This window comes from Phascolarctos cinereus, unplaced genomic scaffold (assembly GCF_003287225.1).
Source record: "Phascolarctos cinereus isolate Bilbo 61053 unplaced genomic scaffold, phaCin_HiC Scaffold_4;HRSCAF=312, whole genome shotgun sequence".
NCBI lineage: Eukaryota > Metazoa > Chordata > Mammalia > Diprotodontia > Phascolarctidae > Phascolarctos > Phascolarctos cinereus.
Window position 1 is genome coordinate 608,905,253 of NW_027555847.1, and position 13,434 is coordinate 608,918,686.

Sequence of the window (13,434 nt, forward strand, 5' to 3'; positions counted from 1 at the left end):
CCAAAAAGCAGAACAACAGCAGATTTTATGGCTTTTAATTGAATTTTTCTAGGCTTAAGGACTTTCTATATTATTTTTTATTATAGCAGCCACAATATGTTTTGGGGGTAAAATTAATTAGTACTGTTCCTGATAAAGTCAACATATGAATTCAATAAGCATCTTTGAAGCACCGATAATATGCTCAGTGCCGCGGATATAAAGAAAAACAAAACCCAGCCCGAGCTCACAGACTGTTCACTATGGGCAGGTAAATTACTATTAGAGTCATTACATGGTAACCACCTTAAAAATCAGCACTAAAATTATTTCACACACTTTAGTTAAAATAATATGATGATATATTATTTCAAAATATCACTATTACTTTGTTCGGTTTTGATCATACTACACTTACTTTTTGCTTCTCAGAAGTCATTTGCAGCAGACATGTACTAGACTTTCCACTTTGCCTGACATGGCTATTTGATTGATCACAGGGCTTAGGTGAAATGGGAGTCAACGACTCCCTTCTCCATGAGATGGAAGACTACCAGACCTTACCTTTTATTCCAAACACTGGCTTATAAGAACTCAAGACCTTTCAACTTATTCCCTGCCATCCACTAACACTGTCATTTCTTCTACTTACGTAATCTGAGGAACTTCAGGAATTGCCTTCTACCCCACCAATACATCCTTGGGAATTCTGGGCCTTCCCATTTGCCCTGCAACTAAGCTTTATTTCATGCATTGGTCCTCCAATTTATATGAATTTTTTGAGAGAAATAACTGTCTCATTGTTTTCCATTTGTAATCCCATTGCTTAATATAGTGTTTAGCACATATCAAGTGCTTAATAAATGATTTTTCATTCTTTAATTTCCTTTGTAAAGCCTGCCATGGCCTTTGGCCCATGGCAATAAAATCCTAATGCTATCAAATGCAGAATATCATCTTATTTATATGTTAATTATCTTTTTCTAATAAAAATGTAGATCTGAAAATAATGTAGTTATCACAAACTAGACATCCAAAAGACACTGTTTTCTTCCTTTCTCATCTAGGCTTCTGGAATCAGCAATTTTCTCATCTCTCTCTAATTCCCCATCCATTCTTCCCTCATTTCACTCCAAGCTGTCAAGCACTTGAAGACATTGACCAAATGGTGCACAAAAACTGTTTTAGTTGCTTTACTATAGAGCTTGCGAGGGGTTCTGAATATGAGGATTATTCATACATCAGTGATTCAGCAAGCAAACTCAGCTCTCCATGTATTTCTGTCTTACTTAAAGAATATATAAGCATCAGTTCTGTTCAGTGAAGTTTCCTTGTACTTTAAAAGTACTGGTCAATCTCTCCAGAACTCAACCTGCAGTTGTACTGAAGGCTTCCTGGAAGATCCTTACAAACCTTCACATTAGCTGGTGCCTTGACTCTTTCTGAATTAATACACATTATACTTGTGCCCTGTTCAAACTTCTATCTCCTATCTCTTACAAACACACTTTAATGACAGTATGACATCTGGCCTGGAGGATATGAACTAAAAAGGAAAGAAAGGACAGGCAATAAAGAAAGAATAAAGAGAGGTACAGTCTTGTAAGAATAGAGTCAGGATCACTAAAGCAAAGAATGAGGTGAGGCTGATGAAAAAAGTTCAGGAGAACAAGGAGCTGTTTATGTGTTTCTGTGTGTGTGGGTAGGGGGGTGTTAAGCTATATAGGGTAAAAGAAGAAGAAAAAGGAATACTACTTAGGATGGATGGTACAAAATAAAAAAAAAAAGGAAAGAAGAAAAAACTACTACTGTTTTGAATCCTATACTTCCTTGACAGAGAATAATCTTTGGAAGGACAGAATTTGAATGGGAATAAAAAAAAATACTCAAGATACCAGGGAAACAGAAAGATATCGCATTGCTACACTTAATGAATTCAAGTCATCAGGACTAACTGAACTACTTTCTTACAAAAGTACTGAATGAACATGAAGATATGATCAGGACTGACTTGCTAGCTGTTCTTCAGGTACAATCTCCTATCTCCTCTCTTACATACAAATTGTGCAAACCTTGAATGCTCCATTTATACCCCCCTCCCCATCTCTGCCTTGTAGAATCTTCACTTTCCTCCAAAATTCAGACATGTAGCCTTTCCTGACTCCCAGTGGTTAGTGCCCTGCCAAGAATTAGAGGCCTGCTTCTCTTTGGTAGAATCTTTGTAACATACCACTAACTTATTCTGAGACTACTAGACATCTGCTGACCAATTAGTGACAGATTGCCCCAAAATTATGTTTTACCCATGTGCCAAACTTCCTTTCCACATTTCCTCCACTAGATATGATCTACTTTGATTTCCTGCTACCAGCCCTGACATTAAACTCTTCTCCTTTCATTTCCTTCTACTGCTCATTGTTGCTCTGTCTTATTCAAATTAACCACTCTGCTTTGGCAAGTTTGTCAAATCTCTTTCCCGTGCCTGTACTGAATTTTCCCATTCCCCACTAAGCCCGGTGTTCTGATGTTATAGCTTTTCCCCCAGCTTTCTTCTACTTGTGCCACCTTTCTCAGTCAGCCTCATGCCTCTGTTTCTTATTCCTATTTTCATGCTATCTCCTATATTTGAAGAAATGGCACATTCTTCATGTTCTTGTTGACCTTTGCCCTTTTTAGCAGGAATACTCATAATATTACATAGAATGGTACATTTATGTTTTCATAAGAATTTCTAAAATTTTTTCAATTCATCATGCTTGAGACCTAAACTATATACCACGTAACCACAGTAATAATCATATCCAACAACTTGTTAATACTCCAAAAATCTGTAATTTCATTGCTGTTAGTAGGCAAAATAGATTATCTTTGAGAATTGCTATAGCAAAAACAAAATAAAAAAATTCTTTTTTTTCTCTTGTCAGCCCGATGAGAAGAAGCCTTTGTGAACTGGCCTAGTCTGTTCCTATATAGTCTATTATCAGGCTCAAAAGTGGCACAACTTGTAAAGTCTTGTCATAACATATCTTTTGCTGGCATTGACTTAGTAAACACAAGGCCACTGACAAATGAGAGGAGAATATCTTTAGTAGAACTTTAAAAAAAGATTTCAGGAAGGGAATCCTGAGAAGACAGCAGAAATGGAGGCTCTATAGGGGCAGCTTCCCCTCAAAATATTACAATTTGTTGTTGTTCAGTCATTTCAGTCATGTCTAATTCTCTGTGACCCAATTTATGGTTTTCTTGGCAAAGATACTGGGATGGTTTGCCATTTCCTTCTCTGGCTCATTTTACAGATGAGGAAACTGAGGTAAACAGGGTTAAGTGACTTGCCCAGGGTCACATAGCTAGTAAATATCTGAGGACACATTTGAACTCAGGTATTTCTGACTTCCTTACTCTAAGTCTGGTGCTCTATCCACTGTGCCACCTAACTGCCCCAAATATAATAATACTAGTAATAAGCCCACAAATACAGAAAACTCAACAATGCCAATAAAAGAATAAAAACCCAGGGCAAAAGCCATTCTAAAAGAAACAAAATATAAGTGAGGATTAATTCATAGACCATTCATTCCTGGTAATTCCTTGTACACTCTTACCCTACTTGCACAATACAATCAATGACCTCTATTTTTCCTAATACCAGGGCAGCTAGGTGGCACAGTAGATAGAGCACTGGGCTTGGAAGCAAGAAGACTCATCTTCCTGAGTTCAAATTTGGCCTCAAACACTTAGTAGATGCATGACCCTAAGTCAATAAATCCTGTTTGCCTCAGTTTCCTCATCTGTAAAATTAGCTGGAAAAGGAAATGACAAATCACTCATGGATCTTTGCCAAGAAAATCCTAAATGGGGTCACAAAAAGTCGAATACAACTGAAAAATGACTGTACAACAGCAGTTCCCAAACCCCAAATGACACTTTAGGTAATATCTTTTAGAGTTAGTCACTTGGCAATGGGTGTGTAGGGGATGGGGCAAAAGGAAGGAAACAATTCCAAGTACACATAACCAAGAAATAGCTTAATCAGATATCAGAATTTTAATATGAAGGAATAAATTTTGCTTGTAGCAAGGTAAACAAATAAATGGTACTTAAAATTATAAGGAAAACCAATCAGAATAGTGTAGGTGTACTTTAACTCTGTGGTTACATGAAATAATAGGGAAAAAATGGAATAAGATACTTCACAGAGTGAAGTAAATCAGAATATATATATATATATATATATATATATATACATATATATATATATATTTATATTCAACATGTAAAATGATCAAACAGCTAATTTTAATAGTCACGGCTATTCCCTTCTCCTGATATTCACTGATATTTATTTTTTTTAAAAAAGAATCTACAATAAGTAATATTAATTTAGCCATGGTCTAGAAATCTTATATTTTAAGTTTAAGTTGACTTGGATCAACCTTGGATTAGCTCCCCAAATCACACTGCTCATTAGTTTTGCCCTCTTATATTTCCCTCTAGGAAATATGACACTATAGCTAATATATAACTTGGTTCCAGGTAATATATACCTTGTTCTCTTTACCAAACGAAGGCAAAAGAATTCTTAGTTTCTGTGCTAACATTCATGATAACAAATCATGTTGAGAATAGAAAAGCTGTGTCTTTACTGATCAAAAAAAGAAGAAAATGTGGTTCATAAGGCCATAAAAAAATAAATTTAATTTGCTCCCTTTTTCCAGCAGATCCCACTTTTTCATTAGGCCCCTATATCCTCTCACAAACCCAGAAAACACTGGCTTGGACTCCATTCATGAGGTAAAATAATTTGGGGTTGATTGAGAGACAACTTGCTCACCCATACCACTTTGCCCTAGAGATTCATATAATCATTTAAGAGACCACTCTAACCATTTGAATTCTCCATGGAAAGAAGAAATATGACCTGCTGTGCATTAGACCTGAACTGTCCAAGTAAGCCCTAGCAAAGTAGTAGGAAAAATTCAGTTCTTTAGTATCCCCATGTCACGACTTCAGTTTCTTGCTAACCTACCTTGAAAGTAATATTGAATGAGGGTTTCTGAGTTCTCAAGTCAGGAACCAGGCACTCAAAGTGAGACTTCCTTAACAGACTACTTCTCAGAGGAGAGGAGGACCACTAACAGGATGATCACCTTGAAGCTAGAAGACTAAAGATATTAGAGAGGGGCAGGAGATCGAGACCTTGATAACCATCCACAATAACTGTCGTGAATTGCTCAGATGGTGAAGGATTATGATGAATGTACAAATATCTGTTTAGGAGTCTCACATAATATCTACATTCTGGGGACAGAATAATGACAGTAATGGGTTCTCTTTGTTCAGCCTTTTTCTCTTCTTTATTTTCTATGGTGAAGTTTCTCCTTAACATCCAGACTACAGGAAGATACAAATCTCTAAACGAAGGATCATGCCCTTATAACTTTATCAAGTTAAGATTATCAAGGAATTACCTTGATGAATGCTAGGTGGCACAGTGGACAGAATATAATGCTGGGCTTGGATTTCAAATCTGGACTCAGATACTTACTAGCTATGTGACCCTGGGAAAGTCACTTAATCCTCTTTGTCTCAGTTTCCTAATCCGTAAAATGAGCTGGAGAAGGAAATGGCAAACCACTCCAGGATCTTTGCCAAGAAAATCCCAAACGGGGTATTTGGGAGGTGAGGACCTGAGAGAAGTGTTCATGGAATAAATTTCCAAGATTAAATGACTATTGTTTTAGGTTGAAGTAGCAAAATATTAACTTTTAACTTACCTTTTGTTAGATTTGATTTATTATTTATATTTATTATTTGATTATATTATTTATATTTATTATGATTTATTATATTGTGAGATTGTCCTTCTTTGTTAAAGAATCCTATAAATCCTACTTCAAAAATGTAAGGGAGAGACTTGTGTAAAGGCATGAGAGGATTGGGTAGATATGGCCCAGGGGTGGGGAAACCCCTCTAGGGTGGCTCTCTAGGTGTCAAGTGTAGTCCTTAGGACTTCTTAGCTCATTTTGAGATAATGTGCTCCTGATTCTTTTCTTACATGATTCTGTCACACTTTTGCATTCATTTTCTGATACTTGTTTTTGTTTCCCTTATCTGTATATATCTTTAAAAAAAATCTAATTCTGTTGGTAAGTTTCTTGTGCATTCATATTGGTCTTTCAATACCACTCCCTCTTTTTTGTCCTTTACTGAGCTTGTTTCTCTTTGTATCTTCTCATCTATCCTAGGCTATCTCCTTTAGAATTTTAGGACATGGAATCCTACTTTCTTACCCTTTGAAACTTTCACTCCAAAAAAAGTATACTGCAAATCAAACTATGCCTAGTTTTCCTCTCCTTCACAAACTCTAAGACAGTGTCTTTCCTTTCAAGGTTCTCATCATTTCCAGCCCCAGCAACTAGATGCTCCTTATTAAGGACCAAATGGTAAAGAAAAGACATTTTTCTTATTGTTTCCTCTATCTTATTATAGCTGGCTTGGTTTGGTGGATAAAGTGGTGGATCTGGAATCAGGAAAGTTGAGTTCAAATCTGTCCTAAAACACTTACTAGCTGTATGGCCCTGTGCATGTCACTTATTTTATGTATGTCTCAGTTTTCTCAACTGTAAAATGGATAATAATAGTACCTACTTTCCAGAGTTGCTGTGAGGATCAAATAAGATAATATTTGTAAAGTGCCTGACATACAGTTGATGCTATTTAAATGCTTATTCTCTTTTCTTCCTCTTCCCCTTCCCCTGATCCCAGAATAGTCACTAGAAGTTTGGTAGCTGAGCCCAGATTAGTCGGTTCTGACCAATAATTTGCTTGACTCAGACCAGCAGTGGATCAATCAGGAAGCTGAGACACCACGTCCTGCATGCAAGAAAATGACCAGGAATTAATTTGAAATTATTCTTATGGACCAGCTCTCACATGTGAGGATTTAAAACAAACTATAGGCATCCAAGGGAGTATTTGTAGTAGGGTCTATATTTAAATAGATAAGATTTGTGTTTTGGCCTACCTCGTCTCCAAAGAGACTACAATTTCTGCCCTTGTAGAAAACAGTTGGAAGGTTGTGATTGGGCAATCACTCTTTTGCTTTCCTACTATCTAGAGGGATATTGGTCTAGAATTACTCTGCATCATATATTTGTAGTTTAGGGGTATAATCTAATTTTGGGGACCAGGTAAAAGCCATTTTCCCTGGTCACTTCAAAGGTGAGGGTAAAAGCTAACTCAATTACCTCAATACTCACTCTCTCTCTTTTTCTCTGTCTCTCTCACCAAAAGCTTATTATACAAGTCAATCACATGTATCAAGCAAACATAGCAAACAATAAAACAAAAACCAAAGAAGTCTTACAAATTAATTTAAACAATGGAACATACAAGAGGATGAAGTCTTTTTGACTTGGGAGGGAGAGGAAAATTTACTTCAATCAAAGAGAGAATGATTTTACCCCAGAAAGCTATTCCTTGAGGTCTCTAGGAGTGCAAAAATTAGGAATCAAAGGCTACAATGGGGGCAGTATGGATTGCTTTTCTCTCATCTCTGTGGATCTCAGAAGCTCTTCCATTTGCCATTCAAAGTTCATGCCCTGAATCTCACACTATCCCTCTCAAACTTGGCTTCTCCCTTCTTCTATCTCTCCATTAATCAGGATTCTCATCTTCCTCATATACATGATAAATAACATTACAGATACAATGGCTTCTTAGTCATTCAGGAGTCATGTTTCCTCACATGCAGGCATTATCACAGGATTGTCCATGGAACTGTCCAAATCTACTTGGATCAGGGGTGTTATAATTCCATAATAATTTAAGGTTTTTGCTGTGGTTTTTATACTGATATCTTGTTTTTACATTATGTGAATTTCTCCTTGTATCCCTGCCTCCCCTCCTAGAGAGCTGTTGTTGTTTGTCTTTCATTCTTCAAGAGGACTACGACATCAGGGAGGTGATGCTATTACATGAAAGTGGATTGGATTTAAGTGAGGGAGAGCTGTGCAAAGTCACCAGCGTCACTTTCTCCTCCAGAGCCATCTGGGTCCAGTGGTGAGATATAGATCAGGACGACTGGAGACCCTGAATGCAGAGTGAGGCCTTGTCCTTTTAAAGCTAAGGTCTTTCCCAGGTCTCAGTTTGACTGAGGCAATGTCCATTCAGTGATTAAGGCTAGGTAAGAAATGAGATAGAGAATGACCTCTTTCTGACTAGGTAAAGAGGTTATTCTCTACTTAGAGAGCTATCCCTTTTAAAAAGGAATTTGAAGCTGTTTCCAGGGACATACAATTTTACTATCCCTCACTGGTGTACTCTGTCTCCTGCCAAGAGAGCAACATTCCTATATTTTAAACTGCAGCCCAGAAATACAAATCTTTTTTATCAGACGCCATCTTCTTAACCACTTCCTAAATGCATTTGTTTGTTTTAAAATCTTGCCATAGATCAACCACACTGATGAAAAGCTCACATCTGTCCTTAAGGTCAGTTTCTTGCCCAGGGCTTCACAATCTGTAGCATGGTTCCTAGATTCTTTCTGTTTGTATCATTCCCTTTTCTCCTACCCATTTCCCTGAATCCCTAGAAACTGGTAGCAGTCCTCAGTTCTGACAAGTTTTGTGAGGTCCTTGATTATGTCCTGGGTATAGGCCTGGGAAAGTATAGAACTCTCTTCTATTCTGAATGCCAGTGCAACAGTTGGCTGGCTCTGTAGGGAGACACTTACTACTTATATTCATTTCTTTCTCTGACTCTTACTGAATGAGATCTCTCACTAGACGGCACTTATGAATCCACATGATCATTCCTTGAAAGACAAACAGCTGTCTCCTCACAAGTTCCAGCTCCTTTCTCCCCTCTAAAGAGTTCACATCTTATGCTATTTATGCTTATTCTGTGATCCTTTCACCCTTTGTTCTCTGTGTTTTCTCTTTTAAATTCCTAATATTCAGAATTTCCCTCTGCCTCTTTAGATTCTTCTTTTTCTTTGGATGCCATTCTTGGATGTTTAAAAGACCATTTCATTCTCCCTGATAACTTGGAGTTTCAAGAAGTAGGCAAGTCTGTACATTTGCTTGTTTGAACCTACTTCGCCACAGCAGAAAGATCAATTTGTAGGTTCTGATCTAGTCACTCAGTAATTCTTGTTTTCCATACTTGCTTGAAATAAGGTTCTAAGTTCTTGCCAGTAACTCTTGAGGCTATATCTTGTGGCGAATTGCAGTGGCAAACTACTCTTGGACATAGTCGGGGACTTAACTGTTGATATTTATTTCTCCTGAATTGTCACTGCTTTTCACCTCAGCTGCTAAAATATCACTCAAATCTCTGCCCTCCTCTTTAGTCCTATGGTCATCATGCTAGTGCAGGACCCCTTTATAATTTATCTGGCCTTTCAAAAAATCATCATTACACATCTTCCTTCATTCTATCTCTGTTAACACCTTCTTCTGTATTATGGCCAGAATAGCCTTTCTTATACAAAGTTATGGTCATATAACTTCTCTGCTGACGAATCTTCAGTAGCTTCTTATTGCCTAATTAAGTTCAAAATGCCTTAGCTTAAGTTGTTCCTTTGCTTGGAACACCTCCTTTCCCCTCTTCTGTTGACTTCTATTCATTCTGTAAAGCTCAAATCGAATACCTCCTCCTCCTCTTGGAATCAATGAATCCTTGATCCTCCTTAATCAGCATTGGACTTTCCCTCTGGGTTTATACAGTACTTTGTCTTGTACCTCTCTGGTATAGTTATCATATACCGTAATCTCATATATTTCATCTACCTATTTTACTTTCTTATTCTTCAGTAGACTATATGATCACTGAGGAGAGTAATGGCATCAGATCTAACCTTTGTATCTCCTCTGGCACCTAGCACTATCCTTTGCACACAACAGATCAACTAATTAAGTAACAAGCATTTTTTAAGGGCCTACTATATGATAGGCACTATGCCAGATGTTTTGCATGTTAATGAAAAAATGAAACAACCCATACCCTCAAGCAGCTTATTTTCTAATGGCAAAGAAGACTATACACACACAGACACACACATGCTGCAGAATAATACAATATATACAGAACAAACACAAAAATATATAATGCTTAAATACTTATGATGAATACCTGTTTGCTGCATGATACTTTATATAAAGAAAATTATAAAAATCACACTTTCCTGTAGCATGAAAATAAATTATTCCTTTAGTTCTATTCACACAGTGTTTTATATATTCACAAGTTATAAGAGATATTGATAGAGATTTTGCTTTAACTGGAATTTACCTTTACATTCAGGTTGTCTTCCCGTCCAACTTCCATTGGCTAAACAAATTCTTTCTTCCGAGCCATGGAGGATATAACCAGTCTCACAAGAGAAGCGGACAACACTCTTGGTCCTAAAGTCACTCTCCTGTCTGGAACCATGACCTGGAATGCCCGGATCCCCACAAGAACCAGCCACATCACCTGGAATTAAGCACAGTTTAGAATGTTATGTTTTGACAAAACAAGCCAATCAGTTGAAATCATAACATTTACTTTCTACATGTTCCATGTCTTATATGAAGAAAGAATTGGGAAGACACAATGGCTTCATAAAGTAGGGTTCCTATTTCTATGGATTTTTATCCATGTTCATGGAGTTTGGAGGCATTCAGCAGGCAACATATGTTTCAAGAACATTCTAGATGCCTACTTCCAGAGTTTTATGACAATCAAGATGTGCAATTTGTAACTAACAGGAGAATTAGATTAAATAACAATAGTTCTGTATACCAGGTGACTGATAATTTATTCATGATTTTTCTCAGTTTTTCAATTACATCTTATTAGGTAGAACAGCTAAATTCCAGGAAATGGGAACTGACATTTATATGGGGCTTTTAAAGCCTGCAAAATGCTTTACATATATTATCTACCTTGAACTTCATAACAACCCTGTGACGAAGGTATTACAGTAATTATCATCTCTGTTTTACAAATGAGGAAATGGAGGCTCAGATAAATGACTTGCCCATAGTCACACAGATCATACATGTCAGAGGCTGTATTTCAAGACATTCCTTACATACCCCATAGCCAACACTATATCTACTATATCCTGCTGATGTCTAGATACATATCATGTAGTCTAGAATTTTACTTCATAATTCATTGTTTCATTATTTCTTAAGCAAAGATGACTGACATATTTATATACTTACTCTATATGCCAAGATAATTAATTTGTAAAAGCTGAAGTTTAGGCAACCTATTTTGAATACTGAAAAAAGAAATTGTATATGGCTAGGTATTAATTCCTTTGAATTTCAGTGTTAAGAATTTATTTGACTCTGTCACTTCCTAACTCACTTAAAATCAGTTGTCTCTACAGGTTCTTTTCTGTCAGAGGTAGAGAGAAAGAGGTGGATCTATCAGTACAGCTAATCATAAAGAATAATTAGTAATGACTTATCAAAGGATTTTGGTGGATTGAAAAGAACTTTTCTAACAAGACATATATATGTATTTATATATATGATATTAAACGGATAAATCAACATGTGCTTATATGTATGTGCTTACATATATACATGTATATATATGTATATATATGTGTATATATATGTGTGTGTGTGTGTGTGTGTGTATATATATATATATATATATATATGCAGCTTTGTAATCAGTAAAGAAGGTGCCAGTTTACAAGAATATAAGATAATTTTGGATTCATGGACACATTCATCTTTTTCAAAAATACAGAAGAATTTTGACACTGAACTTTATTTTGCTATGTGCTTATTCTAAGACAATAATTGTGATGAATATTATGTTGAGATGTACAATGTAGTTAAAGAAAACAAATGAAGTTATCTTGTGAGTTTTTGTTAGCTTTTAAGAATAGTGTAGCACAGATCAACACGTGCACTTTTTTACATTTCTCCTAGAGCCAGAGGGTATGCTAGTAAATATGTAGCAACCAATTCTCTGGGAGAAAAAAAATTCATCACTAGCTTTTAAGTTTAGTGTGCATTATTAACATTTTCTCCATCACTTTCCTAAGTCTAGACAATCAACAAACAATAAATCAAGCCCTCATTTGTGACATTTACTGATTTCCAAGGTGTAAATGCTCACAGTGACAATATATTAGGCTTTCCTGTTTTGAGCTGGCTCTAGCACAACTTTATCCATACACTCCTGATTTCTAAACTTTCTGCCAATACCCCTGAAGTGGTTAGAGGTACCTGTGTTTTTGTTTTTAATTTATCTTGTCAATACTTTGCATATCAACAATGTTTTCCATTAACATTTTCAAAGGCATGAAAACTGATGGAGTATAAGACGTGATTCTGGCTTTCTAAAAGTCCACTCGTTGGCTCCCTACCCCAACTCCTTCCACATCACAACAAGTACAATTACATGGGGAAGGCAAGGGAAGAGAATAAGCATTTGTACGGTGCCTACTGTGTGCTAGGCTCTGTGCTAAGTGCTTTACAAATATTACCTAATTTAATCCTCACAACAACCCTATGAGGTAAGTGCTGTTATTATCCCAAATGGAATACCACTAACCTTAACCAGTTGTCTTTCACTCACATGGTTCATATGCATGTGACTAAATTTAGATTATACATACAAATCTAAATGTACATACATATACAAAAAGATAATGCATGTATTTTCTATTATAATTACTACTTTAGGGAAGTCTGGGTCAGACAAGTTCTTCACACAGTACTAAATGGTTCAAGATCAGTAATTTCATCTCAAATACATCAATTTGCTTTCCATATAAAAAAAATACCAGATCTCTGGCCACAAATTATCTTTGGAACCCAAACTAGCTATTTGAACCTGTTGAGACTGGAAAACAACAAAACTGCTCATGATTTGTCAGTTGTATTAACTCTAGGTAGAAAAAATATTTTAAGGAAATAAAATTATCTTTAGAACTGTACAGTCTATTGTTATTATCCTATAATTTTTAAATAAAAGTTCTCTACTAAAAATGTTTATACTGATATGTTCTAAGATTTTGCTATGAATTTCTATTTACTCTTTCCCCATTTCACGTTTTAATGGCATCACTAGAGTGACAGTCGATATTAGCAGACTCAGAAAATTGTTTTTCTTAAAATAACCCATGTTTCAACAGGAAACACCTTTACGTAAATTTTGTACCAGTTATAAGAAAACTTGCATCTCAAGTTCCATGTTTTATTTTTTTTAACCATAAACCTGTATCTCATATCTAATTCTATTGCTGACTATTGGTATATAAAGTTGTGTAGAAGGGAAAAAAAAGGAAGGAATACAAACTGAAATAGGAGAAGGCATTTTGAAGTGTTTAGAGAGCTTCGGAATTATGAGGAAGTTCAAAGATCAAATATTCAAAGGATAATTTGGTACCCAGGCAGGAGATGATTGGTAGAACAAAATATACAAACAAATCAGTAAGAC

At 36.1% G+C, this 13,434-nt stretch overlaps 1 protein-coding gene across 1 annotated transcript in view; it reads right to left on the reverse strand.

The window, feature by feature from the left end:
• The window catches only part of LOC110193575 (CUB and sushi domain-containing protein 3), a 90,650-nt gene that overhangs the window by 65,279 nt on the left and 11,937 nt on the right, over positions 1-13,434 (reverse strand). Inside the window, exon 3 of the mRNA XM_078151796.1 lies at positions 10,273-10,455. Coding sequence (XP_078007922.1) covers positions 10,273-10,455 — 183 coding nt within the window. The remainder of the gene's footprint in view (positions 1-10,272; positions 10,456-13,434) is intronic.